At 41.9% G+C, this 27,311-nt stretch overlaps 1 protein-coding gene and 1 long non-coding RNA gene across 3 annotated transcripts; one reads left to right on the top strand and one right to left on the bottom strand.

Moving 5' to 3' along the window:
• Nucleotides 1-1,785: 1,785 nt before the first annotated feature.
• LOC110077898 (uncharacterized) lies at nucleotides 1,786-10,273 on the bottom strand. 2 transcript variants are annotated; one of them, XR_013545808.1, is made up of 4 exons: nucleotides 10,134-10,273; nucleotides 7,041-7,183; nucleotides 6,484-6,564; nucleotides 1,786-5,926 (listed from the first exon to the last, which is right to left on the bottom strand). It is a non-coding gene; the product is annotated as an uncharacterized LOC110077898 (long non-coding RNA). The 2 variants fall into 2 exon arrangements; XR_013545809.1 differs by lacking the exon at nucleotides 6,484-6,564.
• FRG1 (FSHD region gene 1) lies at nucleotides 8,686-27,074 on the top strand. Its single transcript, XM_020791467.3, has 9 exons — nucleotides 8,686-10,760; nucleotides 12,358-12,425; nucleotides 16,077-16,199; nucleotides 16,317-16,371; nucleotides 16,974-17,088; nucleotides 18,062-18,166; nucleotides 22,900-22,991; nucleotides 23,736-23,846; nucleotides 26,922-27,074. Exons 1-9 carry the CDS (start codon nucleotides 10,699-10,701, stop codon nucleotides 26,956-26,958), a joined length of 768 nt encoding a protein of 255 aa, XP_020647126.2. The 5' UTR covers nucleotides 8,686-10,698; the 3' UTR covers nucleotides 26,959-27,074.
• Nucleotides 27,075-27,311: the final 237 nt, after the last annotated feature.

Below are 27,311 nucleotides of genomic sequence, written 5' to 3' on the forward strand. Positions count from 1 at the left end.
TGTGTGTGTTTAGTCGTTTAGTCGTGTCCGACTCTTCGTGACCCCATGGACCAGAGCACGCCAGGCCCTCCTGTCTTCTACTGCCTCCCGGAGTTGTGTCAGGTTCATGTTGGTTGCTTCGCAGACACTGTCCAGCCATCTCATCCTCGGTCGTCCCCTTCTCCTCTTGCCGTCACACCTTCCTAACATCAAGGTTTTTTCCAAGGAGTCTTCTCTTCTCATGAGATGGCCAAAGTACTGGAGCCTCAGCTTCAGGATCTGTCCTTCCAGCGAGCACTCAGGGTTGATTTCCTTTAGAACTGATAGGTTTGTTCTCCTTGCAGTCCAGGGGATTCTCAAGAGCCTCCTCCAGCACCACAATTCAAAGGCATCAATTCTTTGGCGGTCTGCTTTCTTTATGGTCCAGCTCTCACTTCCATACATCACTACAGGAAAAACCATAGCTTTGACTATTCGGACTTTAGTTGGCAAGGTGATGTCTCTGCTTTTCAAGATGCTGTCAAGATTTGTCATCGCTTTCCTCCCAAGAAGAAGGCGTCTTTTAATTTCAGGGCTGCTGTCTCCATCTGCAGTGATCATGGAGCCCAGGAAAATAAAATCTGTCACTGCCTCCATATCTTCCCCTTCTATTTCCCAGGAGGTGATGGGACCAGTGGCCATGATCTTAGTTTTTTTGATGTTGAGTTTCAGACCATTTTTTGCACTCTCCTCTTTCACTCTCATTACAAGGTTCTTTAATTCCTCCTCACTTTCTGCCATCAGAGTGGTATCATCTGCATATCGGAGGTTGTTGATATTTCTTCTGGCAATCTTAATTCCGCCTTGGGTTTCTTCCAGTCCAGCCTTCCGCATGATGTATTCTGCATATAAGTTAAATAAGCTGGGGGACAATATACAGCCTTGTCGTACTCCTTTCCCAATTTTGAACCACTCAGTTGTTCCATGACCAGTTCTAACTGTTGCTTCCTGTCCCACGTATAGGTTTCTCAGGAGACAGATAAAGTGGTCAGGCACTCCCATTTCTTTAAGAACTTGCCATAGTTTGCTGTGGTCCACACAGTCAAAGGCTTTCGCATAGTCAATGAAGCAGAAGTAGATATTTTTTTGGAACTCTCTGGCTTTCTCCATAATCCAGCGCAAGTTAGCAATTTGGTCTCGAGTTCCTCTGCCTCTTCGGAATCCAGCTTGTACTTCTGGGAGTTCTCGGTCCACACACTGCTGAAGCCTACCTTGCAGGATTTTGAGCATAACCTTGCTAGCGTGTGAGATGAGTGCAATTGTACGGTAGTTGGAGCATTCTTTGGCACTGCCTTTCTTTGGGATTGGGATGTAGACTGATCTTTTCCAATCCTCTGGCCACTGTCTGCAGAGTATGAAACTGATGAACTGGACAATCTCCCTCAATGGCCACCAGTGAATTTGGCAGAAGTGAGGAATCTCATTCAAACTCTGAAACCTGGTAAAGCTCCAGGTTCGGATTTAATCACTACAGAATTAATTAAGAAAAATACTGATTGGTGGGTACCAATTATAACATCCTTATTTACAGCAATTGACAACTCTGGGAGAATGCCCAAGGACTGGGGGCTGGCAATAATTGCTCCTATATATAAGAAAGGCAATAAAGATCTTCCATCAAACTATAGACCTATTAGCTTACTCAATATATTAAGTAAATTGTATGCTAGACACTTGCAGTGGAAATTAAGAGATTGGATTGATCAAGAGAACTGTATGGCTGAAGAACAAGCAGGATTTAGAGAGGGTCACTCAACACTGGATCAATGCATGATTCTGGAGCACTTTTTAATTAGAGCGTTATATAAAAATACCACAATATGAGTTAAAACTAATGCACAAGGCCATCTTACAGCTTCTATCAAGACCGAGAAAGGTGCAAAACAGGGTTGCATACTGGCCCCCCTGTTATTTAACCTTTACATAAATGATTTAGCCACTCAGTTAAATCTACTGGAGCATCATCCCCCTAAGTTGGCAAGTACAGTATTGTGAGGCTCCCAAGATGGAGGCAATGATAGGAGTGTCGTCGCCCCCGAAGAGTACCCATCACACCCAGACATCTCCCCCACCATCCCCACCGCGACGGGAAGAGAAAGGTGTGGAGACCCCTGATTGGGGGAAGGAAAGCGTCGGATCCCTTACCCTGAACAAGGGGGTAGACACCCATGATTTGGAGGAGGTCATGAAGGAGTTAAAAATCACCCGGGAACCGGGACAAGTTCTGGCGGGAAACCGGGGGGTGGAGATTGAGGCTGGGGTAGGAGATATAAGGGAGAAGCCGAGGGATATACGAGGAGTTTGGGAATGGGTGTGGATGGAGGACCCCTGGACCCATAAGTGGGAACAGGTCCGGGTTCCTCATGAAGAAGCCGAGAAACGTCGGCAGTTGGGACTAAAACCCCGCCCTTCTTATTGGGGGGAAACGGAGGCTAAGGAGTGGAGGAGAAAGCTGCGTGAGGAGAGGGAAGCCGTTGCACAGGAGTTGGAGAGAAAGAAGCAATGGCATATCGCCGAACTGAGGAAGCTGGGGGGTTACCCGGCCCCTGGGGTACGGATGGAGGAGATGGGTCATCCTGGGATGGCTGGAGCGGAGATGAAGAGACATTACCGCTAATTTCTTTAGAAGAAGCAATGGACCCTGGGCTGGGATCTGTGCCGCCTACAACCGGTCCCTGGAACCCAGAGACGACGAACCCATTTGTAAATAGTTTGTGGACTCCGTTGAAACCAAGCCATGTTTTGCAAGAATCCCTGAACCCCTTTGTAGGGGGAAATCCGGTTGGTGTTAATACAGGAATAAATACTGAACCATTTGATCTACCTCCACCGTCTCGTCCATTTATTGGGGAGCAAACAGCCCTTCCAAACGAACCCTCACAAGTATACATATTGCTACATTGTTGTATGCGGACGACGCCATGCTTTTGTCAAGGACACCAATAGGACTTAAGAGAATGTTGTGGGCACTCTCCAAATATTGCCAACAAAATTGTTTAGAGAAAAAAAAAGTCATAGCCTTTGCTAATAGACCAAAGAGGCATACCTGGTATATAAATCATGTCTGCATTGAACAGGTACAACAATACAATACATTATTCAGGCAAATGGGAAGAAAAACGTGCATACAAAGTATGTTGTATCTAATGCACAAAAAAGCGCTAGTGCAATGCAAAGATTTTTTTGGACCAAAGGGGGGCGTAATGTGACAGCTGCCATCAAACTATTTTAGGCAAAATCCATGGCACAACTGACCTATGGTGCTCCAATTAGCATTGTAACAGACAGGTCCGTAATGGAAAAATTTCAAACCAAATTTTTAAAAACCGTACTATCACTGCCAATCAATTCATCAAACGCAATGGTCTGCCTGGAAACAGGATTAGTAACAATAGAGGCCAGATTATGGATAAGTGTCCTGTCATATTGGCTAAAACTTAATCACACTAACTCTGGGTTTACCCACCTGATATTGAAGGACAACTTCATATCCCCATGGAGGGAACTGCTGGACATCAAACTGGGGTATTATGGATTCTCACAACAGTATTTAATGTCAATGACCTACGACCACGCCAAAAGTCTGATTAAACAACGGATCTTAGACATGGAAAGGCAGCATGATCTGAATAGAGTCAAAGCGCACATAAGGGATATCATTGGCATCAACAGAAACACACCAATGCCTTATATAAGAGAACTTGAATATTCCGAAAATAGAAGAGTGTTTATGCTTATGCGTATGGACATGCTGCCTTCAGCCGTCTTGGAGGGCAGATATAACAAAATCCCATATCTGAATCGCCATTGTCTATGTGGTGTACGAAGCATAGAAACCCTGGAGCACACACTCTTACACTGTAAAATTTACGATAAGATCCGGGAACGATATATTAATTCAATTATTTTGAACAGCGAGGGTAGCAACAGGAAGGGCTGTCTTCAGACCCTGCTTGAGGACAGAAATAAAGTTACAACTTACAACGTGGCCAAATTTGGACGCTTGGCCATCAAGCTAAGGCAAGCTTGGACCAACCAAACGGATAAAGACCCCATTAAGTAGCATATGTTTATCTAAGGTCATTTAGGCTAGTTAAGGCCCCTTAGGTCATTACAGGATGACAGTGTAAAAATAGATCTATTTTATAAGACTCTTTGATATATACTGCACATATTAAACTTTACTGTTTTTGGAATTTTTATTTATGGTCATGAAGGTTTTGAAGATGTTGTTTTATTGGTTTGCAATTGACTTCATGTATTGATCCGTTTTAATGGCCTTTGGCTTAAAATTAAATAAAATTGAATTGAAATTAAATGAAATGAAAGAGAACAGAGAGTTTTGAAATGTTTGCTTTTGGTGTATAAGCAAAGGACATCAAAGAAAAAATTTGCCCAGGATATGATTGTTCATGGATATACCAGGACTCAGAGGTGACTAAAAAATTAAATATGGGACAAAGGGGCTGGGAAATAATAGCATTTGTAAATGGTAAACCAAAAAAGGCTTTACAGTGGGGTCTTGACTTGACAAACTTAATCCGTATTGGAAGGCGGTTCTCAAGTCAAAAAGTTCTCAGGTCAAATCTGCATTTCCCATAGGAATGCATTGAAAACCATTTGATCCGTATCTGCTCTTTTCCGTCCATAAAAACTAATGGGAAGCTGTGATTTCGCCTTCGACCACTAGAGGGGGATATTTTGTTTCTTTTTTTCTTAGGTCAAGAAAGGTTCAGGGAAGGCAGGGAAAATACAGTCCAGGCAGTACCAGGCAGTCCGAAGACTGTCTCCCAATCCACTCTCTAAACGCTGGGAGGAGTGAGGAAGCAGACAGGCACCCTTTTTACTGGCCAACAGTTAACTGAAAGTTCACATTTTGCACTTTCCCTGCCTCCCACGTGGGTTTTTTTCAGTTCGTAACTCAAATCTAAGTACTTAAGTCAAGTCAATATTTTCCTATGAGAGCGGTTCTTAAGTCAAAATGTTCTTAACTCGAGCTGTTCTTAAGTCAAGACCCCACTGTAATTGATACAGGAAGCGGTAAAACTTTGGCAAAGGCAATAGAGGGTGAAACAGAAGCGGATGAGATAAATATTCGATGTATACATGGAGATATAAAAATGTACAAAACTGCATGGGCAGATGTGGAAACTGAAGGGGGAAAACAGAGATTAAAGGTGGGAATAGTACCTGGTTTAATAACAGAGATGATAACAGGAAGAGATTGGAAGGGAACTGAAAATTAAATTAAATAAGACTGTACAGATAGAATGTGGGCAGGGAGAAGTTGATTGAAAGGCCAAGTAATTCAATTTATGAATGTGAGAATTGCTTTTGTATCTACAATTAAAAACACTTGGAAAGGGCCCAACATTGTTTTCCAATATTGTGCCCACGTTGCCAGCAGGAAAAAGAATGCCAAGCTTTGCAGTGCTAAGTCTAGTCTGAATGTCAGCAGTCAAGATGATCTGCAGGACCTCCTTTTGTTTTCACTACTATTCACAAACACGAAGCAAGTGAAAATCCCAGAACCAGTTAACCACTTCTCATACATACAAACAGAAAGCAACTGTCATCACTGTTTCTCAGGTTCTCTATTAATTGCTTATGGCAAAACCACACACACACAATTCAAATGCCTAGAAAAAATCCTCTATTCAAGCATGGATTTTTGAGTTATCATTAGGTGTTGTGCTGAAACTTATGTTTGTAGTCAGTAGTTGACAGTGGCTCATTCACCCAGTCATACATGTATGTGAATCAGCCTTGAACTGATTGCAGTTGCATATGGAGGAGGATGGCTTTGACTTCACATTTCAGTTTCTGGATTCTTGTAGCTTCAAAGAATGAACATCTTATTCTCTTCTTTCTCTCTGCATAGAAGATCCTCCTTCTTTCAGTTAAATCCCTATATATAGAGGGGGGGGAGGGAGAGAGGGAGAATGGTACTGTAAACACTGTGAGAGTTGACAGAATAAAACATGTGTTAGATTCTTGCAATATTAGATCGGATTAATTCAATCCTTTTATTCAGATAAGCTTGCACATTTTCTTTTGCTACCAGTTTTAAGCTAGTTTTCTCTCAAAGGAGTTCTCTGTTTTTAAACCAAAATCCAGCTTACCCAGTTATGGGATGTCAAAGATATTAAACCTGTGCTTTGAGACACAATTTTAGGAGGTGGGATATAAATCAAATACATTTGCTTGGTACGAAAAGGCAAAAACTCTGTTCCCATTCTTTCAGTTCTTAGGACAAGGTGGCAGGTAAACTCTAGGGAAGACCAGTGCCTGGGATTGCATCTTCAGAAGGGGGGGGAGCACCGAGTCATTACAGTCAAAAGGAAGAGCTCCCTCTTGAGTCAGACCAAGACTATACAAGCACTGCTAGGTCATTTACTAAGCTCTGAAAGCATGGAAACAAATTGTAATCATGAGGAAAAGAGGCACCACCATTCCCTCACTTGCCTTCTCCCTCCAGGCGAGGGTATTAAGAGCAGCCAGCACCATCAGAAGAGTGAATGACAGAGCCTTTGTTCCTCCTTCTCCCTAAGAAAGCACAAAGAAGTGATTAAGGGGCAATAGCAGCAGCTTCAAGAAGAGCCACTATGCTCACTGGTCTGGGCTTTTCGGATGCTGGAGGAGGCAGAGGTGATTGTGCCATGTGCCATCTTTGTTTGCTTTCCCTTGATCAACCACTTACTCTCTTCCTCCAACACTGGTCAGGAGCCCAGCAATGTTGACCAACTCAACTGGGTGAGCAAGAGACTGATGAGAAGCAATCATTTTATAGCCAAGAATGAAAGGTTTTCCCAGATTCTCTGCATGCACTGCAGGGGTACATAACTTGAGGGCCAATGCATTTTGTGCACACCCTTGACCGCTAATCTTAAGGCTTCTTTATTCTGAGTAGCCTTGTGTCTTCTACTTAGTGACCCAGTGTGGTATTGTTGCCTATGTACAGGTTTTAATGTATTAGCATTAATTAATCTATTTAAAAAACAAAATAACCCTGACATACATACCTTCAAGGCTCTCTCTCAGAGACCCAGTGATGAGGATGGGGTGAAGAGCAAGGAGGCAACTGGGTAGGATGGCCAACTGGGACCAATGCCAAGTTTCAAATGGTCTTGGAACTATGACAGAGATGTTGAGCCACACATCTTTACTATGGGAGAGGGGTAGAAGAAAAGATACGATTTATATCTTGCATTTCACCCCCAAATGAGATTGAAGATATCTAACAATAAATTGAACAGAATCATACCAGCTGAAAATATAAAACAATAACCTCCCCAAAATAACTTTTAAAAACAGTTTGAAACACAAGGTTCCCAAAGTGGTCTATATGGACACCCAGGGGTCAATTTCGACTTGCAGGGGGTCCATGTCAGAGAGAAAAAAAATTGGGGGTGCAAGTTTAGACTTGTATCAAAGCTTTGCAGGGGCAGGGGGTCTACAGAAAAGAAATAAGTTGGCAAGTGATCTACGGGGCAGAAAAGTTTGGGAAGATGGTGCAGTAGTTGGAGTGTTAGACAAGGACTCGGTGTGGCGTTTACCCCGTGGCCCCTGCTTGTTCCACCAAACCCAGAGCTCACAAAGGTACCTCAACACGCCGCCACCAGTTGATCTCTATATCAACTTACTTTTCTTATGAAAGACTAAGGTCCATTTAGTACTGACTTTTTAACAGGAACAGGTTTTTTGATTACATGTGGTTTCAGGTAATAATTCTCATGCACATTTTTAAAGTTCCACACAGCTTCAACATTTTAATCTCTTCTATATTAATTAACACTGGTCACACTTTGACTAATCACTGCCTAATCACTTCTTAAACACTCTCTGCCTCAAAACCCCAAACTATTCTCCAGCTCTCTGTGACTCTGACTGAACTTCTCTCCCAGGCTCCACTTCTTCAGCAGCCCCTTTGGCTCCTCCTCACAACCATATTATCATACAACTTATGAGTAATACATAACTTATACAGTAATGCGTAACTTGGGGTGGACGCCACACTTGGTGACTTGAATTCAAATTCCTACTCTGTCCTGAAACTTACTGGGTGACCTTGAACCATCTCTCAGCCTAATCTACCTCAAAGTATTGTGAAGATAATGTGGGAAGGAGATGAGACATGTGCACCACTTTCAGTTCACAAGAAGTATAGAGAGATATAACAATATTTTTTAAAAAAATCAAACAAATGCAGCACCACCATCAGACATCTTGTCTGCCATATCAACCAGAGGGAAACAATACAGGTGAAAAGGGAGTGGAGTAGCTAGGAGCCCCTCTACTCATGTTCTCTCTCTGTATGGCACCGACCAGATAGGCGGGGTATAAATTAAATTAAATTAAATTAAATTAAATTAAATTAAATTAAATTAAATTAAATTAAATAAATAAATAAATAAATAAATAAATAAATAAAGACAGAAGTCCCACTGCCCAGGGGTAACATACATAATTTAGATGAGGTACTGAGCACCTTACTGTTGGCCCAGGTGACCAGAACCAGCAGTGCAAGGAGCAACCACTGCCAAGGTTCTCAAATATACTATCTCTCTTGGGGACCCAGTAGTTAGGATTGGGCTACGGGGGTGGGGGTGGGAGCCAGCAAGGAGGCAAAAGTCAATTAACCATTTCCACATCACCAAAATGAAGACTACAAGAGGACACTACAGAAAACTGCATATGCTTATGTGGAGGAGAGACAGAAAAAGAAGAGAGAGAACAGAGCGAGCCATCCTCATGAACAGAAACACTGGAGCATGAGAGAGATAAGAGAGGGAGAAATAAATGAATGGAAAGAAGTGATGGTAGAAGGAAAGGGAGGGATAGAATCGAGAGGAGGAGGAGGAAAGTTTGAAGTCTGTTTAGTAGAGGAGGGAGGAGGAGGAAAGGGGGAGGAGTTAAGTGTAACAGTGTGGGAGGACGATATAAAAGATCAAGGAGGGAAGGTTTTGTGGAGGAGAGAGAAGACGAGATGAGTCTACTTATGAGAAAACCCACGGGTTATTGAAAGACTTCCCCAACTTGAGAGTGGCCTACTGCCCGATCTGTGAGAATGTGACTGATGTCTTAGAAGGGACAGTAATAGCCCAGGACAAGGATGCAGAAAGAAGGTGATCAGACCAGACATACAATTAACTACCAAAGGAAGGAGACTGGACCCAACATCCATGCTGTAGGACAATATGTGCGGTGAGGAGTGCCCCACTGAGGAACCCTACAGACCGGGAGCGGTTTGGTCCAGCCCCCCAGTGAAGTTTCCACATCTACAAACCGAATTCATGTCACTGAGTTATAGACAGTTGCCCAATTTGAGTTGTTTCAATCTGACTGAAGTCATTGTGGAATCACCAAATGTTAACATAAAGTTGTTGATGTTCCAGAAAAGCCTGTCATCATTTCCTGCCAAAAAGGAGGAACTGCTCCAAGTTTTAAATGAACCTAATCACAGCTTTATATATACAAAAATAAAATTACATATATATTTTTCAAATACTGTATAAACAAAATTACAATGCATCTCACTTGACTGAGTAACCAGGTGAGACGTGCAATTGCTGAGTCTGCTGCCCAGGTGCTCACAATGGATGCACAACTTCAAGGTCCCTGATCTTCCTTAATTTGATTAATTACATATAATCAGGCCAATTCACTCATGATGCCGCTTGCCAGTTTTCTATGCATAAGGTACACAGAAACAGTTCAACATTCCCTCCTTCTGGAAGCAACCTGGGACTGTGCAGCTTGTCCAAGGCTACTTGGACTGTCTCTCCAAGAGGGATAGTGGAGAACTGAACTGGTATCTCTGGTACACAATTCACAGAGCCATTTCCCTCCTTGTTGTTGCTGTTGTTATGGGCCATCAAGTCGCTGCTGACTTAAGGCGACCCCATGAATGAGTGATCCCCAGAATGTCCTGTCCTTAAAAGCCATGTTCTGCTCCTGTGGACCCAAGGCTGTGACTTCCTTTAGGGAGTCCATCCATCTTGTGCTCGGTCTTCCCTCTTTTCCTGCTGCTTTCCACCTCTCCCAGCATTGTCTTTTCCAGAGAATCCTGCCTTCTCCTGATGTGTAACAACCATGAAGGCATCTTCCCTCCCTACCTCAATCAGGAGTGGGGGGGATGGACAGTCCTTCACCTGGCAGATCCTTTCACCAAGGACAGTGTTCGGACTCTGCAGCGCTTCCAGGAAGGACTATCTTCCTTTTTAAAAGAAAAACCACATGTGGACACCCTGAGAATAAGAGTTTCCTCACAAATATGTTACTGGGACGCCACAAAAAAGCTGGAACCGGCCCTGGCGCCCATTAAAAAAAAAAAAAGGTCGCCCACGGTGGCAATAGTTTGAACGAAGCTTCCCGCCACTTGTTCCTTCGCGGGCTCGCTTCATGGCAAGTGACGGTTGGTGAGGAAAGTTAACAACGGTAACTGCGGAAGAGACGGGTCATGTCGAGGAAGGCGGGGCTAACATTCGACGGCTTTTCAACCGCTCGCGCCCTCTGGCTATTCCCCACCTCTTCTAAGGTCAAAAAACGTCAAAATCTTCACTGCGCAGGCTCGCCAGGCATATTAAGCATGTCCCTTAAGAGCTACCGTATATCCGTAAGACGAATAATAATAATAGGTGGAGCGAATCGTTGTACGACTTCCGGAGTCAGCGAGTCGTGATGGCGGAATATGCTTGTGTTAAGAAGACCAAGCTAGTTCTTAAGGGGACGAAATCAAAAAGGTGATTCTTTTTTTCTCTCGATGGGATGTCACTAGTTGTTACGGGAAAGTGGAAATTTCTCTTATTTTCTGGTTTTGAAACGCGATATGTTCTTGTCTGTGACCCTGTTTTCCCTGCCTCTGAGATCGTACAGACTGCTTTTCTCCCTCTGCTGTGTTGCTGCGGTTGGATCCTCACATGCGCAGGAGGATGCAGCTTATTGATCCAGAGAATGTGATTTTCTTGGATTTTTCTTTTTAAGTTTTCTTTAAGGTGGTTCTGAACCTTGGATGACGCAGGTGTTCGTGGACCGCGACTCCCAGAAACTCCGGGCAGCACAGCTGATGGCGAAGCCTTCTGGGAATTGTAGTCCAAGACCACTTGGGCTACCCAAAGTGGGGAACCACTTCTTTAAGACCACAAGCGCCTTTTTTGAAAACCATAAAAACAGCCAAAGGTGATGGTTTCCCCCTGATTTTTTTTGTAGATTAACTGCCACTGTGGAGATATTTGCTTTGGGTTTTGTCACCTCATAGTCAGGGTGAATCAGTTATTCTTTTTAATATCAAGTTGATTTAAATCATGATTTAAGTTAAAAAATCTATTTTGTTTAAGTTGTTAAAAATGAGACTTTTATTTAAATCATGATTGAAATTGTGATTTAAATCAACTTGATTTAATTAAATCCAGCTGCTCATAGTAGCCATTGTTCTGAACCGTTTTTTTTCCAGAACCGGTCCTGATAGTCATTTTGGCCAAAATCCTACTGATACTCTGCACGAGTGCGGGAAAGTTCATGTAAGTTGTGGTGTCCCGTTGAAGTAATTCACAAGGTGCTGATGGCGTGCCTGGTTGCTGTGAATTACGCAGTTTGATTTGCCCATGTGTATCCCTGGTCCTTAAGAACTGGTGCCCAAACTTGCTTTCTTCTTCATCCATCCCTGTCATTTCTCCCTATATGTCAAGATAGTGTCTGTTTTACTGACAATCTTATAATGTTGATATTGGTAAATCAGGGACCTTTTTTTTTTTTTTTTTTTTTTTGACTAAAAAGTGGAGTAAATATGTTTTAACTTGAAAAAAAAGCCCGTAAAGTTTCTTTGACTATAAAATCTTCTCAAATCTCTTATACCCAGGTTGGGGACTGAGGTGGTTAGGATGCGGGTTGCATTTAGATAGCTAATTTGTTACTTTAAATGGGGGAATCTTTGTTATTTTGTCTATGTCCATTAAAAGAAGTGCTTATTAGTAATAGCTTGCAGTTCCAAAGTGAAACAGTCTCATAGTTGTTCAGGTGTACTGTGGTCCTTTTCAGTTGAACCCTACTAGTACCTGCATCTTTCTCCAAATGTAATTGTTATAGGTACATGTTTCCTTGCACATCAATACCTTTTGGGTTCTGAATCTAGTTACTTTTTATGTTACTTATTTGAGGATCCATGCTGCTGGTGAAAAAATTGAGACAGCTTAACAGTACAACCAAGAGTTTTCCTTGAACATCTATGCTATCACTGCTTGTCTTAGAGGTTGCTAGGATTTGAAAGGGGGCATGGGCTGTCAGCACTGTGTATTACATGAAAGGCAGTCAGCTTATTTTGCATTGTGTATCCTTTTGCAGTAAGAAAAAAAACCAAGATAAAAAGCGGAAAAGAGAAGAAAACATTGAAGATCAACTTGATGTTGTTGGTAAGCTGTCTTTTGCTATAGAGGCTAGTGACAAACATGGCCTTTTTATAACAACTAGGGTTCAAGGTTACTGAGAAAGTGCTAATAGTTTAAAGCAGAAACAAATTAGAGTTTGTGGAGCCTCATGGCACAGTGGTTAAACTGCAGTACTATAGTGCTGTCCTCTGAAGATGCCGGCCACAGAGACTGGCGAAACGTTAGGAAGAACAACCTTCAGAACAGGGCCAAAGAGCCCGAAAAACCCACAACAACCATTAGAGCCGTGAAAGCCTTCACGAATACTGTAGTTGAGCCTCTGTTCATGACGAGTTTGATCCCAGTGGGCGCAGAAAGTCAGTTCAAGGTTAATTCAGCCTTCCACCCTTCTGAGGTTGGTAAATTGAGTACCCAGCTCACTGGGAGGGTGGAAGTTTGTGGCCTGCATGTCTAAATTGTAAATCACCTAGAGAGTGCTTTTAAGTGCTATGGGGTGGTATAAAAGCAGCCCACTTAGAATTTTGATTGAGCATAACAGTTATACTCATGTCCCTGTCTCTTTCATGGGCACAATGTGTTAAATAGCAATATGGCCTCTTAATTTTCAGCCCCGCTTGACGGGGCTCCACCTCTCTTGCGCGTGACTTCACCCGGTGCACGTGTGCCACCACATCCCCCTCGCACAGGCTTCCATGATGATTAGAACCAAACATGATCACTGCACAGAGGAGGAAGAGAGCTGCACAGAGGGAGGTGGAGTCATGCACATGTGTGCCTTGCTTAGAGGAAACCTTGGTTAACATCAATTTGACCTAGCTTATTTGGTGATGTGAGTATAAACCTACTCCCCTCCCCAGCTCTGCTGTTGAAAAACATAGGTTTGTGCAGCTTTTACACCATTCCTTGTTTTTCCCACCTTTGTCATCTACTGTACCATTAGATTCCCATTTCTCACCCCACTGCCCGTTCTGCACTCTCCACTCAGCCAACTTGCCTGTAGGATTCCTGCACATGAACTTCTCTGCTGCCCAGGATCTCTTTCTAGTTTTCAACCTCTTCCTAAATTTTGTGTAAAGCTGAGTTTTGAATCTTAATCAGATTGATAGATTTCTCTTACCTCAAAGAAACTATATATGCATTCCGTTAGCAATAGCTTTATTCCTGGCCACCTAGAACATCTATGAAAATTCTATGCCATCATGATAATCAGAAATCCTTCAATTTGTTCCACAAATACAATAAAATTTAAATATTACAATATAGTACAATTTAAATACTACTTACTCTGAATGTTGATTTCTTTTTTGCTTCTAAAATGCAGCATACATATGTGTGTTAATTTTTGAGAGAGGGGGAGCTGATGGGTATTGAGCCTTTCCTAGAAAAAATTGAGCTAGGAAGCTGTAACTACCACACTATTCTACATATTCCCCCAGGAAGTCAATGCACTTGCGACATCTGTCCTGCAGCTTCTTAAGTCCCTGCAAATAAATTTTTTCCGACTGCTGGTGTAACCACTCATTTGCAGCATTAGTTGCCTCCAGAACACTCCCAAATCATTGTCCCTTTAGGTGTTTTTTTTTTTTTTTTTGAGTTTGGGGAACAGATAATAGTCAGAAGGAGCCAGGTTGGGAGAATAGGGTGGATGGGGCATCACTTGAAAGCCTAAGGACGCCAGTTTTGCCATTGTTTCACCTGCAGTGTGTGACAATGTGTTGTCATGCAACAGGATGACACCTCTGGAGAGCTTTTCTCAACGTTTTCCTTTGATGTTTTGCCTCAACTTCGTCAATAAAGCACAGTAATATTTTGCATTGATGGTTGAACCCTGTCGGAGGTAGTCCACCAGCAGAACTCCCTTCTTATCCCAAAAAACTGTTGCCATTTGCTTCTGCACTGACCTTTGCACTCGGAACTTCTTTGGTCTGGGGGCCAAAGAAGTTCTTCCATTCCTTAGACTGTTCCTTCGTCTCAGGATCATAACAGTAGATCCATGTCTCATCACCAGTTATCTGTTTGTCCAGGAAATCTCACTCATTTCTTGCAAAATGTTCCAAAACAGCCACCAATGACTCCGCACGTTCCCTCTTTTGTTTGGTTGTCAAAAGTTTGGGGATCCACTTTGCTGCCAGCTTTCGCATTTCCAAGTTGTTGTGGATAATGGCACCAACTCTCTCACGTGATATTCTCAGATGTATAGCAATACTTTTGGCTGATATTCGGCGGTCCTCCATGATCATGTCATGGATGCTTTCACATTTGCAGGCACAGGGACAGAAACAGGCCTTCCACTGGGTTTCTCACTTTCAATGTTGAAATGGCCATTTTAAAAATTGACAACCCAATGTTTAACTGTTGCATATAAAGGGCCACTGTCACCCATAGTTTGTGACATTTCATCATGGATCTGCTTTGCACCTTTCCCTTGGAGAAACAGGAACTTGATTATGGTCCTATGCTCTTCCACATTGAACTTTTCTGAGGGTGCTGCCATGTTCACTTTGGACTTGAACATGAAAGATAAGTTAAAATCATAGGTAGTTGATTTTTGCACCATTGAATACAGAGAAATTGGCCAATACACCCTGAAATTTATAGCTTCCTAGCTCAGTTTTTTTCTGGGAAAGGCTCAATACTTATCAGCACCCCCTCATAAGCCATCCATTTTTGAGAGACAAGTTATATTTTAAGGGAGAGGTTATGTCATTCTGTTGCATTGAAAATAATGAAAAAATAAAGAATCTTATAGCACCTTCACGCCTAACAAAGTTTATTTAGTATAAACATTTGCGGATGACAGCCTGCTTTCTCAGATTCTATTTATGCCGAGTAAAATTTGCTGGTCATTAAGTTACTGTTTTTGGTTTTTTGTTTTTTGAACTGTGCTTATACTCCGTCCCTCCTGCAAGGCTCTCAGGGTCACATGTGTGTTTCTGGCACCCTTTTTAAATTCACAGCAGCAATATGAGGCTAGCTAAACAGAAATTACGATTTGCAAATGGGGACTGGAACCTGCATCTTTCCTGACCTAGTCCAATACTCCTAACCACTACACTGTGCTTTTCATGCAGGCTCTCCATTGTTGTTCTCTCATTACTATAACCAAGACGTAGCATATGACAAGAGGCATTCAGAGATGTTACTGGTGCTCAAAGGAGCCTTTTACCTTCAGCTGAATATGAGAAGAAGCAGCTAATATAATTGTCTGTACTGAAGCATTACCACAACTCTATTGAAGTTCAGTGCTCAATGATTTTTAGTATATTTCTTGTTGCCACAAATTGTCCCACAAAACATGCTTATAGTGTACTATAATCACATAAACATTTTGCAGGAGCTCCATTTAGCTTTATTGTTCTACGTATTCTTTCAGCTATTTACACTTAGTAACTTTCAAGACTGAGAGCAGATGAAGGACTTGCTCCTTCCAAAACCAAAGGTTATGAAATGATCTGTTCAACAATCTGATGTGTTTATTGTCACTGACAGTTTGAACATCTATGCTATCAGTTTGTTAATTGAGGTGCCTTTGTGCATTATGTTTGATCTCTTTTTAATTAAAAATGTACACAGAGAACTGAAAGCTTTCCTGGTAGGCAATTGTTGTTTTTTCTACATTATGAATCGGAGAATAGGTATGATCTTGATTTGTTTTTGATTTTGATTTTCTTTTAGAAGGCTGGTGGACAGTAACAAACTTTGGTGAAATCACAGGAACTGTAGCAATAGAAATGGGTCTTGGAACCTATATGAGTGCTCTTGACAATGGCCTTTTTACACTTGGGGCCCCACACAAAGGTTAGTATCCATTAACATAGAGATACATTTTTTTCTCTCAATGTGTTTTCATTCTTATAACCATTAATAGGATCCTTTGATTCTACATAAACTATTTTCTTTTTAAAATGCCTTTAGATGAAGGCCCTAGCCCTCCTGAACAATTTACTGCTATCAAGCTATCAGATACAAGGTAATTATTCTCCTGGGCTTTAGGTTAACTATTAAGTTAATCAGCCTTCTTAGATTTCTTTATATAAGAATGTTTGAGATGGATTATAGCTCTCCCCATCTGAGCTTATTAAGGCTTAGAAGCAATATTGTTCCTCATCTGATACAGTAGAAGTATAGACCAGTTCAAATGTGATCCTAATGAAGTTATCTGACAGAGTACCTCTTGTGCACTTCACATGACATATTGAAGTATCCTGTGAGGGAAGCTGTGATGGCCACCCTCTCAAGCTCATGCACCCAGTGGCGTGTTTGGCTCCGGATTCCAAGCATGTCAGAAGCTGGAAAAAGTTATTTGCGCAAGCTAAAAGGGTTTATGTTCACATAGAAAAATTGTCTGTGTATACATTGGCAGGGAGATAGAGTAATTCTGCGGTTTTCCAAACCTGCAGTGGCCAGGACTACCCGGCACCACAAGCTTCCCATTGACTCTGTTTTTCCTCAGTGGGAACCTTCTGATAAGTTTCTAGTAAACATTTCGTGGAACATGGTTTGAAAGCTATTGACCCTAGTAATGATCTGATCAATTACTAATCTCATCATTTCTTGCTCTTCTTCTTTCAGAATTGCATTGAAATCAGGGTATGGTAAATATCTTGGCATTAATTCAGAAGGACTGGTTATTGGACGCTCTGATGCAATAGGTTCCAGGGAGCAGTGGGAGCCAGTGTTTGAAGAGGTAAGTGTTATTTTTAACACATGCTGTGGTGAATTTAGATGATAGATCATTGGTTTGTCTGGAATCACAGCTGAGTGGTGCGTGCAGAAGGGCAGGGTTTATTTCCTAACCTCTCCAATTAAAAAGGATCAAATAAGAAGTGAGAGAAAGACTCCTTCCTGAGATCAGGAACAAAGAGATTTTGACCCTGTATAGGGTTTGGACTACAACTCCCAGAGTTCTTGATGCGTTGGGTGTGGGTTGATGGTAAACTGAAAACATCTGGAGAACCAGAGATTTCACATCCCTGCACTGGAATTCAGCTGTTAGCCTGAGTATGTAATAGAGATCTACAGTGGGCCAAACACAGTGCTTCAGGCCTCAGCTTTATGTCCCACAGCTAATTTTTCCCTTCGTCCTTCTTTTCTTGGCCATTGCACACTCAGCATAGTCAAAAACCACTTCCATGTTTCTACTGCTCTGGCCATGCCCACTGCTTAAACACAGAGGATCTACCCCCCCAGATTTTATTGTGGTCCTTGGCTCAGGAGGGAAAACAATTATCCATCCGGGTTTATTGTGTCGAAATAGGCTCGTGGCTATAAATTGGCTTTCTGTGTTCCTGCCTCTGGAGGAAGAGCTTGAAATTGAGACCAGCTAACGGTAAAAGAGCATTCTCTATGAGGCTATAATAAAATCTCTGAAATGCCTGTTTGGTTCAGACAAACAACTGTCCTTGAAAGTAATTTTCAGCTTACATGTAGAGCTAATACTAACAAGAAATTCCAGGTTTGAATTCTAAGCCACATATTTCAAATGGCAGTACACAAATTCAGATTTACAGTAGCATTTAATGATTCCTGAATGAAGTGGGTTTGCCAGCTTTGAAATGTTGTTCTCCCACTGTTGGAAAAAAAATGGAGCAAGATCTAGAAAAATGAATGTATAGAAACACGTTCATAGTGGTGCTATTCCTTTTTTTTTTTTAATATAGGGGAAAATGGCTCTGTTAGCAGCAAACAGCTGCTTTATCAGCTGTAATGAAGAAGGCGATATAGTAGCCAAAAGTAAAACGGCAGGAAGTGAGGAAATGATTAAGGTAACTTGTATGGCTTGTAAAAGCAATCCTTATATTGGTGTGTGTGAATACTTTAAGGAATATTGCTGAAACTTGTGATGCTCCTCCATATAAAATCACTTCAATACCTGGCACAGGTTGTCACATAGTTTCTCCATCAATGCATTGTCCCTAGGCTAGCCTTCCCAGCTTGGGTCCCTGCAGGTGTTCTAGTCTCCAGCTCCCCTCACCTCAGACCGGCGTCAGCCATGCTGCCTGGGATTGATGCAGATGGTCAGCCAGAACACTGGCAGGAACCCAGCTTCAGGAAAGCAAGTATCACTGGATCATCTGTTTTTGTTGTGCATCGTGGTTTTGAATAGCACATAGAGAGGAACAGGAGAAACTCAGGAATTTTAACTGAAGGAATTATTCAGAATCAAGCCAGTTTGGGGAAATTACAGTTTCAAATTACAGTTTAGGACTTCCGGACATATTGCAGTGTTGTCCAAGTGGATCTCTCTTCATAAGGCGAGACATCTCCTTCTCTCCTGCATCACCCAGCCCCCCCCCCAAATCTGCATTTGGGTGGCTATTAGGAAAAGGAAGAATCTGTTCTGCAAGAGGGTCCATTCTATTGGTGGACAGAGTCAGATGTCATCCTCTAGCCGCAGGGTGGAGTCTCCCTCTCTCCGTGTAGGAAAAGAGCTGTCTACAGAAACATTTTTTTTTCCCTTGCAATCTACAAACTGTTATCTTCACTCAAAGCCCATCTATCAAGATAGGGAACTCTTTGCTAATGTGATGTAAAATGATACTGCTCCAGTCTGCATGTATAAAATGCAGCAATGAGGCTTTATGATAAGATGTTGTTGTAACTTCTTGACTTCATTTATGATTTCTGTGCCACTCTTGGTGGAGAGACCCAGGGTGGTTCGCAAATGGTAGAAAAAGAGATGCAGATAAAAGCACAACATACAGTGGACCCTCGACTTACAGACTTTTCAAGTTACAGACTTCTCTGGCCACAAAATTTAGGTTCGACTTGCAGCCAGAGAATCAACCTACAGACCAGAAAAAACCCAAAATGGAACAAAAAGGAACAAAAACGTCTGGTTACAGATTAATCGGTTTTCAATGCATTGTAGGTCAATGGAGCCTCGACCTACAGACTTTTCAACCTGCAGCCACTGCTCCAATACGGATTAATTCCGTAAGTCGAGGGTCCACTGTATTATTTATATCTAGATAGATAGATAACAAATGGAGTTCTCTTAGAATTTACCCTGATATAAATCAGATTATGTAAGTCACTGCAGTACATTGTAGGTGGTTAACAAGGGGCTGACTGCATGCCTACTTCCTCACCAGTTATGCAACCTGGCATCTGACTTTCACCTTGTTAATTACCTGCAGTTTGACTTATGATTACTCTAGAGCAAAATTCCATTCGAATTCTGACCAATAATATTAATAATGTAAAAACTATTTTAAAAATACTTTTAATATCCACTATAAAAAAAAATACATATACAGTCGTGTCTCGCTTTACGATTGCCCTGTATAACGACGAATCCACTTAACGATGCCTTTTTTGCGATCGCAAAAGCGATTGCAAAACAATGCTTCCTGTGGGCAAAATCTGCTGTGCGATGATCGGTTCCCTGCTTTGGGAACCGATTTTTCGCATTACGACGATCAGCGAACAGCTGATCGTCGGGTTCCAAAATGGCCACCGGCTGAAGAAAATGGCCCCCCGCTGTTTTCTAGGGCGGATTCTTCGCTAGACAGGCACCGAAAATGGCCGCCGTACGGAGGATCTTCGCTGGATGGTGAGTTTTTAGCCCATTGGAACGTATTAACCACGTTTTAATGCGTTTCAATTGGTTTTTTATTTTCGCTTTACGATGTTTTCGCTCTACAGCTATTTCGCTGGAACAAATTAACATAGTTAAGCGAGGCACCACTGTACAGCATTCCCCAGTATGATTCCTTTCTTTGATGCTATTTAATTATGAAAAGTCTGCCTGAAAGGGAAAGGTTTTACCTACTCCTTAAGGAACAGCTGAGAGGGAACCAACGGTCTTCTGGGGGAAGCATTCCACTACATGGGAGCATCCACTGAAAAGGCCCCCTCTGACATGGTCACCAATCAGGCCTGTGAGATTGGTAGGACCAAGGGAATGGCCTCCCCTAAAGATATTTCAAACTGACGAGGTTTGTATGGAAGATGCAGTCCTTCAGACAACTTGGACCCAGTTGTGTAGGGTTTTAAAATCATAAAATCACTCTGGAAATAGCTTGTGGAGTTGTAATAGAAGAATCATATGCTCCTATAACCAGTCCTGGTGGCTGCAGCATTTTGGAGCAAGGCAGCTCCACATAGAGCATATTACAGCAACCTAAAGCAAGATACAGTAGCACCTCGACTTATGACCATAATCCATTCTGGAAGATGGGCGTAAGTCGAACTGGTTGCAAGTCAAAGCACCATTTTCCATTGAAATGTAATCCATTCTGGCCGAAGAAAAAAGTCACCAAAAAAATCACTGCAAGACTCATTGGAAACGCGATTAGTCCCTTCTGGCTGAAGGGGGGGGGGGGAGAAAAACAAGCAGAGCATGCAAGGCAGATGGAAAAGAGGAGAAAGCAATGCAAAAAGCAAACGAAGCATGCAAGACAGATTGGAAGTGGGGAAAGAGCAATGCAAAAAGCAAGCGAAGCATGCAAGACAGATCAGAAATGGGGGAAAAGCAGCACCAACCAACAAACCAACCCCCAAGACCCATCAGAAATGGAAGAAAAACACTCCAAAAAGCAAGCAACCCCCCCCCAGAGCCATTGGAAATGGGGGGGGGGACAAAAAAAACCCAAGACCCATTGGAAATGGGGAAAAACACTCCAAAAAGCAACCAAACCCCCCCAAATCCATCGGAAATGGGAGGAATCAAAAAACAAACAACCCCCCAAGACCCATCACAGCACAGAAACATAAACCCCCCAGCCCAAAACCATGCTGTTAAAACACCCAGAACAGTTTTTAAAAGCAGAAAACAGCACCTTACCTTACCAGGCAGCCTTCTCAGATTGTGCACACTCTTAACTGTTGGGACGAAAGAGCTACAGAGAAGCAGCCTCGTTTTCACCTACAGTTAGAAATTTGAATTTCCCGCCTTTTTTCCCTGCCTTTTTCTGTTGGTCGAAAGTAGAAGCCAAATTTTGCAGCCGGACCTGGTCGTAACTCAAAATGGTCGTAAGTTCGTAAGTCGAGGCATCACTGTAACAAGATCAGATTTCTCCAGAAATGGGCACAACTGGCATGCCAACTTTAGGTGTGCAGTTGTACTTCTAGGCAGTGGCTAAACCTGGACATCCAGGTTAAGGGATGAATCTAGGGAAGAACATCCAAGCTCTGAACCTTTTTTTCCCCAGGGGTTTGTAAATCCATCAAGTATAGGCAGAATCCCTATTCCCTGATCATCCTTTGAGCACCTCTGTCTTGGATTGTCTGGATTGACTTTCAGTTTGTTTGCACTTAACCCATCCATTACTGACACCAGACACAAGTTTAGAACTAAAACAGCTTTGGAGGCAGATGGAGAGAGAGAGTTGGGTATTATCAGGATACTGATGTTACTGAATCCTATGTAACTTGCTGAAGAGAAAGGTGAAGACCTTTCTATTTGGGCCGGCTTTTCCTTAGTGACTGGCTGTGTAAGAGAGGTGTTTTTGTTGCTTTTAAATCATTTTTAGTAATGCTTTTACTGTACCTAACTTTTTATATAGTATTTATTTAATTCTTTTTTAAATCTTCAAATCATTTGCTTCTTTTAGCTTTTAATGATATAAGCCACCTTAGTTCTTTTGTTTAAGGAGACAGTGTAAAATATTTTGAATAAATAAAAAATAAACCTCTCCCAGTGGTTTTCTAGTTATATGTTAAATAATAAAGAGAACGGAACAGAACCATGAGGGACCCCATAAGTCAGTAGCCAACACATCAGACAGGAGTTCCCCCAATGGCATCTTCGCAACTTGCTCCTCCATGAAGGATCAGAGCTACTGCAAAACAGCTCCTCCAAAAAATATTATTATTTTTAAATTATGGCTTAGGAGGATACAGTGGTCAGTGGTATTGTAAGCCACGAAGACGTCCACAGATGCTAAAGAATGGAATATTGGAGACTGGCCAATAGTTGTTCCATATGGTGAGACCCGAGGAGGCTTTTTCAGGCCTTCTCTTCCCCCCCCCCCCCCCGAGGTGTTTTTATGAACATGAATAACAAGAGTCTAGTATCTACATCAGTGGTTCTTAACCTTGGGTTACTCAGGAGTTTTGGACTGCAACTCCCAGAAGCCTTCCCCACCAGCTGTCCTGACTGGGGTTTCTGGGAGTTGCAGTTCAAAAGCATCCGAGTAACAAAGGTTAAGAACCACTGATCTACATGGTGGCCCTCACCTCTCCAAGGATTCTGCCTACACCCTTGGACTGCATACATTGAAATATATCAATTATCATGGGACAAAAAGGGGGCAAAGTTTCATTTGATCTATGTTAAATATGGCATTAAAGTGTGATTTTGTCTGTATAGTGTCTATATGACCTACTAATACGTTGGTTGTTTTCTTATGCCCAGCAAAGCTAAATGCAAATCGTGGTGGGGATGGTGGTGGGCTGGTCTCATGGCCTGAAGAAAACTTTAGGGCATTTGGTGGTTCTCTTTTGGGTTTCAACTTCTTCTGTTTCATTGGTTTTTTTCTTCACTTCCATTTAGATCAGAACATGCACCGAAAGAGAAGCCAAGAAAAAAGATGACATTCCAGAAGAAGACAAAGGCAATGTGAAGCAATGTGAAATAAATTACGTGTATGTAATGACTGCTTCCTGGCTAGCAGTAAATAACAATTCCTTTAACTCCTAGCTTTCTTGACAGATAACCTTTAAGAGTTTTGATGCCCGAATAAACCTTGCTGCATATAAAGATGGATAGACCTGGTTTCATTCCATGTTAGTACTTATTATCCACCCTGTGCCTTTTGTTTTAGAGAGCAACTTGCTTCCACAAAACAAGGAAAAGAGGTTTTGTTTTCACTTATAGAAGTGATATATTATACAATTTGCCTTGTTTATCATTGTGACAGTAAATGGAATCTTACTTTTTTTATTAGTCCTTAATTGAGGATTTGTATTTTCTGTTGCCTAAAAATCACCTTCTGTCCCTTCCTGTACCCCTTCATTATTTAGTGGAACTTTAAATCAGTGTGATGCACTGCTACCATTCATAAAGTGGGGGCTGCAGTAATGTGATGTATGGCTTCCTCATGCCCTAGCAGAAATGCACCTGTCCAGTATTAAAAGCAGTCACTGAGCATGCTCACTCTTCTTTCAGTTCTTTTGGGAGGTAGGATGTGCCCTTCTGGTTTTTTAGTTATTCTCACTTCTCATATCTCAGAATTTGCTGAAATATGAAGATGTCACTCTTCTGTCTCAGTGGCCTAGTTTTAACCCATTTTGGTCCCAGTCTGGTGTCACAAAGCTACTTGCAGATGCTATTAATAGAAAAACTCTTTAATTCAAACTGAAAGCAAAGGCCTGTGTTTTCCTTTTCAGGAAGAAATTTCAGAGTTTTCAAGACCGTAAACTCAAAGTAAGTCAAGAAGACAGTAAAGCTTTGAAAAAAGCTAGGAAAGAAGGCACTTTTCATGAGGCCCTGCTGGACAGGTATTCTTTCTTTCATATAGAATTGTCAGTCAGAGGTTTTCAGTAACAATAGTAGCAATAACTCAATGGTAAATGCCTAATCATTTTAAAATTTATAATTGTGTCTCTAGTTCTTTCCGTACATCTCACTCCTTAACCCAAAAATAGTAGAAATGAAATTCTGTGACTGTTCCATCTGCCTGAATTTGTGTTCATCACTGCATCTGAGGGCTGTAGAACAGCGGTCCTCAACCTTTTTGGAATCGTGGACCGGTTGCGGGGGTGGGCTCCATGCCGGGGGGGCAGAGATCCGTCTCTGTGGCCCAGTCCTGGGAAGCCCATGGACCGGCACCGGGCCGGGGATTGGGCACCCCTGCTGTAGAAGACATGATTGTGCTTCCCTCTTTTGAGCAGACAAAGGGCACAACTGTCTTTACACACACTGAACCCAGCACATGAAGCAATCATGATAGGAGTCATTGCACCTTCAGGCCTAGCATATCTTGCAACCAAGCTGTTTATCCTGCAGCCACTTGGGCTATAGGGGAAATATAAAGCTTTTCAACCTCTTACTATGATGACCTGATGGTATGCTCAGGAAGAACCACGGGGTCCTGTAGGAATCATTCCATAGTTACATGGTGGCAAACTGTGCCCAAAAATTGTACTGTCGTTTTTTAAAAAATCCAGATGTTTTTGTTTTCCAGCTTAAAGGTAGGACCGGGAGAGGGGGATTTTAATGGTTAATGTTACAATCACTTCAGTAACCAGCCTCTTAATAGGCTGATTTCACACCTGTTGTGACTTCAGCATTTAGTGGAAGAGTTCTTGGATCTGAAATGTGGGTAGACTTTAAATACAGCTCACCACCATATTGTGGAAGGGAACCACTTTTGGATATTTCCTTGGCTATGTGGCCTATTTACTGCATAAAGACAAGATTTGCAGCGTTTATGGCAAATCCAGGGAACAAGCATACAAACACAGCATAGGCTGACTGGCTCACAAAGTCAGTTACATCAATTGATAATCATCTCTTGATGCCTCTTGAGTTTCGATCTATGCAAGTGAGTCGGGCATCTTGCGGCTTTCCCAAATATTGATGGACTACAACTCCCATCATTCCTCACCTGTCTGTGAGACAGAGGGCAAGAGGGATAACCCACTGGCTGGAGAGGCACCCCTCAACAGCAGAGCTAAGGAAGTGGACCCCAAACCCCGCACCACAGCCTACAGAGAAATCTCAGCAAGAGATAGAAGAATTGACGGAAGACATGCAGAAAGTGATGATGGGGGAGGTTTAGGGAGAAAAGGCAGGAAGAGAGAGGAAAAAGGGTGGAATTTGAAGGAGGAACGGGGGAGATAGAGAGGAAAGAGGGACAGTTACCATCCAGTTGGGAATGGGTGTGGATGCAGGATCCACAGACTGGATTGTGGGAAAGATTAAGAGTTCCCAAAGAGGAAGCAGATTACAGAAGAAGAGCAAAGATCCCACCAAGACCCTCTTACTGCGGAGAGGCCAAGGCGAGACAGCAGAGGAGGAGACTGAGAGAGGAGAAAGAACAAATGGAGAGAGAAAGAAGAGAAAGATTGGAACGGAGGATAAGGGAGATGAAAAGGAGTTACAGGGAGGATCCTGGGAGAGCCGAGATGCCAATGGATGGATCCTGTGGGATGATGACCTGGATGAGGAGACCGTGCCCCTGCTGGAAGGCCCGACGGGACAGACCGTAAGAGACTGGGTCGCCACTGATTTACCGGGACCGTGGAACCATAGTTTTGGAAACCCATTCCTGTTTGAAGAATGGAAACCCCTTCCGGACCCGTTGGCAGAAGGAGAAAAGACTCATAATCATATTCCAGACACTTGTTTATTATTAAATACACCAATACATCTTTCACCTGTTTTGGAGCAGCAAAATCGGCTGGTTTCTTTGAGCCAAACATGGAGCCAAAACGTGAACTCTCACACCATCTTACCATGCACTTTTTGCTGCTTTTTTCCTTTAGTTTTACTTTGTTGAATGCCAAGGAACATTCCAGAACATGATGCAACAGCAATTGTTTGTATAGCCATTTCAAAATCCTATATCATTCGTTTATTTAAAATACATGCCACCATTCTCCCAAAGGATCCAAGGCAGCTTAGAGTATTAAAAGAAAAAATTAAAAGACAAATAATAAAGTGTTACAATATTAAACAAGCATTAAGCATGTACAGTGGCGCCTCGCTTAGCGATGTTAATTCGTTCCGAAAAATCGCTGCTAAGCGATTTCATCGCTAAGCAAAATGCAGTTTCCCATTGAAATGCATTAAAAACCGGATAATCCGTTCCAATAGGAACGAATTGCCGTCCTTAAGCGAAAATCACCATAGGAAACATCGCTAAGCGAAACGTGGTTCCCCAATTGAAATGCATTGAAACCTATTCAATGCATCTCAATGGGGGGAAAATACAACAACAAATTAAAAAAGAGTCAGAACAAAGTCAAATTTGGTTAACAAAGGGTTTATTAAGTGCACTTTATGATTTCAAACATTTTAAACAGTAAACTTTAACTTTATAAATAACAGAAAAACATTTAAAAAGCAGCAAACATGAGGCTGTTTAAACCATCGTTAAGCAAAACAGGGGACCCAAAATTTAATCGCTATGCGAAGCATGGTCCCAACCATCCCTAAGCGAAAATCGCCCATAGGGACCATTGCTAAACGAAGTGTGAAAATGCTCCGTAAAAGTCGTCGCTAAGCGGTTTCGTCGCTAAGCGGAGCACCCGTTAAGCGAGGCACCACTGTATATTAAAACGCATAATAATAACAATATTAAAAACACAAGCAAAGAACAGAATAAAATACTCACTTTAACAAAATCTCCTTACATGGCCAGTTTTCTTTTGATGATCTCAAAGAAAAAAATTAATATGGTTTCAATATTAGACTTGAAATGGCGATTTATTGAGCTACTGAGTACTGAAGAAAATTGGTTGTCTTTGGTTTATCTAAAGTGAAATGAATAATGCTAAAATTTGTATAGTGACAGTTACTTTATATAGATATAGCAGTCATTTTAATCCTTCTCCCCTTTGTCTTAACAGGAGATCGAAATTGAAAGCTGACAGATACTGCAAATAGTCAAAATAGAAACTGGTGTTTTATTTCATGTCTTCTTTTATCTGTGGCTCTTTTGTATGTGAATTCTCTTTGGAAAAAAACACATTTTTTGTGGAATAAACTTAAATTACACTTCAGGTTTATTGTCGGCTATGAATTTTAGTATTTGCTATCTTCCTGTTTTAGATGGAGGGCATTATTAGTATGTTTGTTTTACTATTTTAACTTTTTAGTTTTTTAACTTACATTGTGATCAGGTTTTTATTGTGATGCCTACATAAACAGGTGGGATAGAAGTATTATCAACAGTATTTAGATGAACAAATATTATGTAGTGTTTTAAATTGTAGTCTTGACAATAATTTTCTAAGAAG

The sequence above is a fragment of the Pogona vitticeps genome, chromosome 5 (assembly GCF_051106095.1).
Source record: "Pogona vitticeps strain Pit_001003342236 chromosome 5, PviZW2.1, whole genome shotgun sequence".
Classification (NCBI taxonomy): domain Eukaryota; kingdom Metazoa; phylum Chordata; class Lepidosauria; order Squamata; family Agamidae; genus Pogona; species Pogona vitticeps.

Coding starts and splice junctions, on each gene's coding strand:
- FRG1 (XM_020791467.3), top strand. CDS start 10,699: ATGGCGGAATATGCTTGTGTTAAGAAGACCAAGCTAGTTCTTAAGGGG. Junction 10,761..12,357: donor AAGGGGACGAAATCAAAAAG/GTGATTCTTTTT, acceptor ATCCTTTTGCAG/TAAGAAAAAAAACCAAGATA. Junction 18,167..22,899: donor GAAGTGAGGAAATGATTAAG/GTAACTTGTATG, acceptor ACTTCCATTTAG/ATCAGAACATGCACCGAAAG.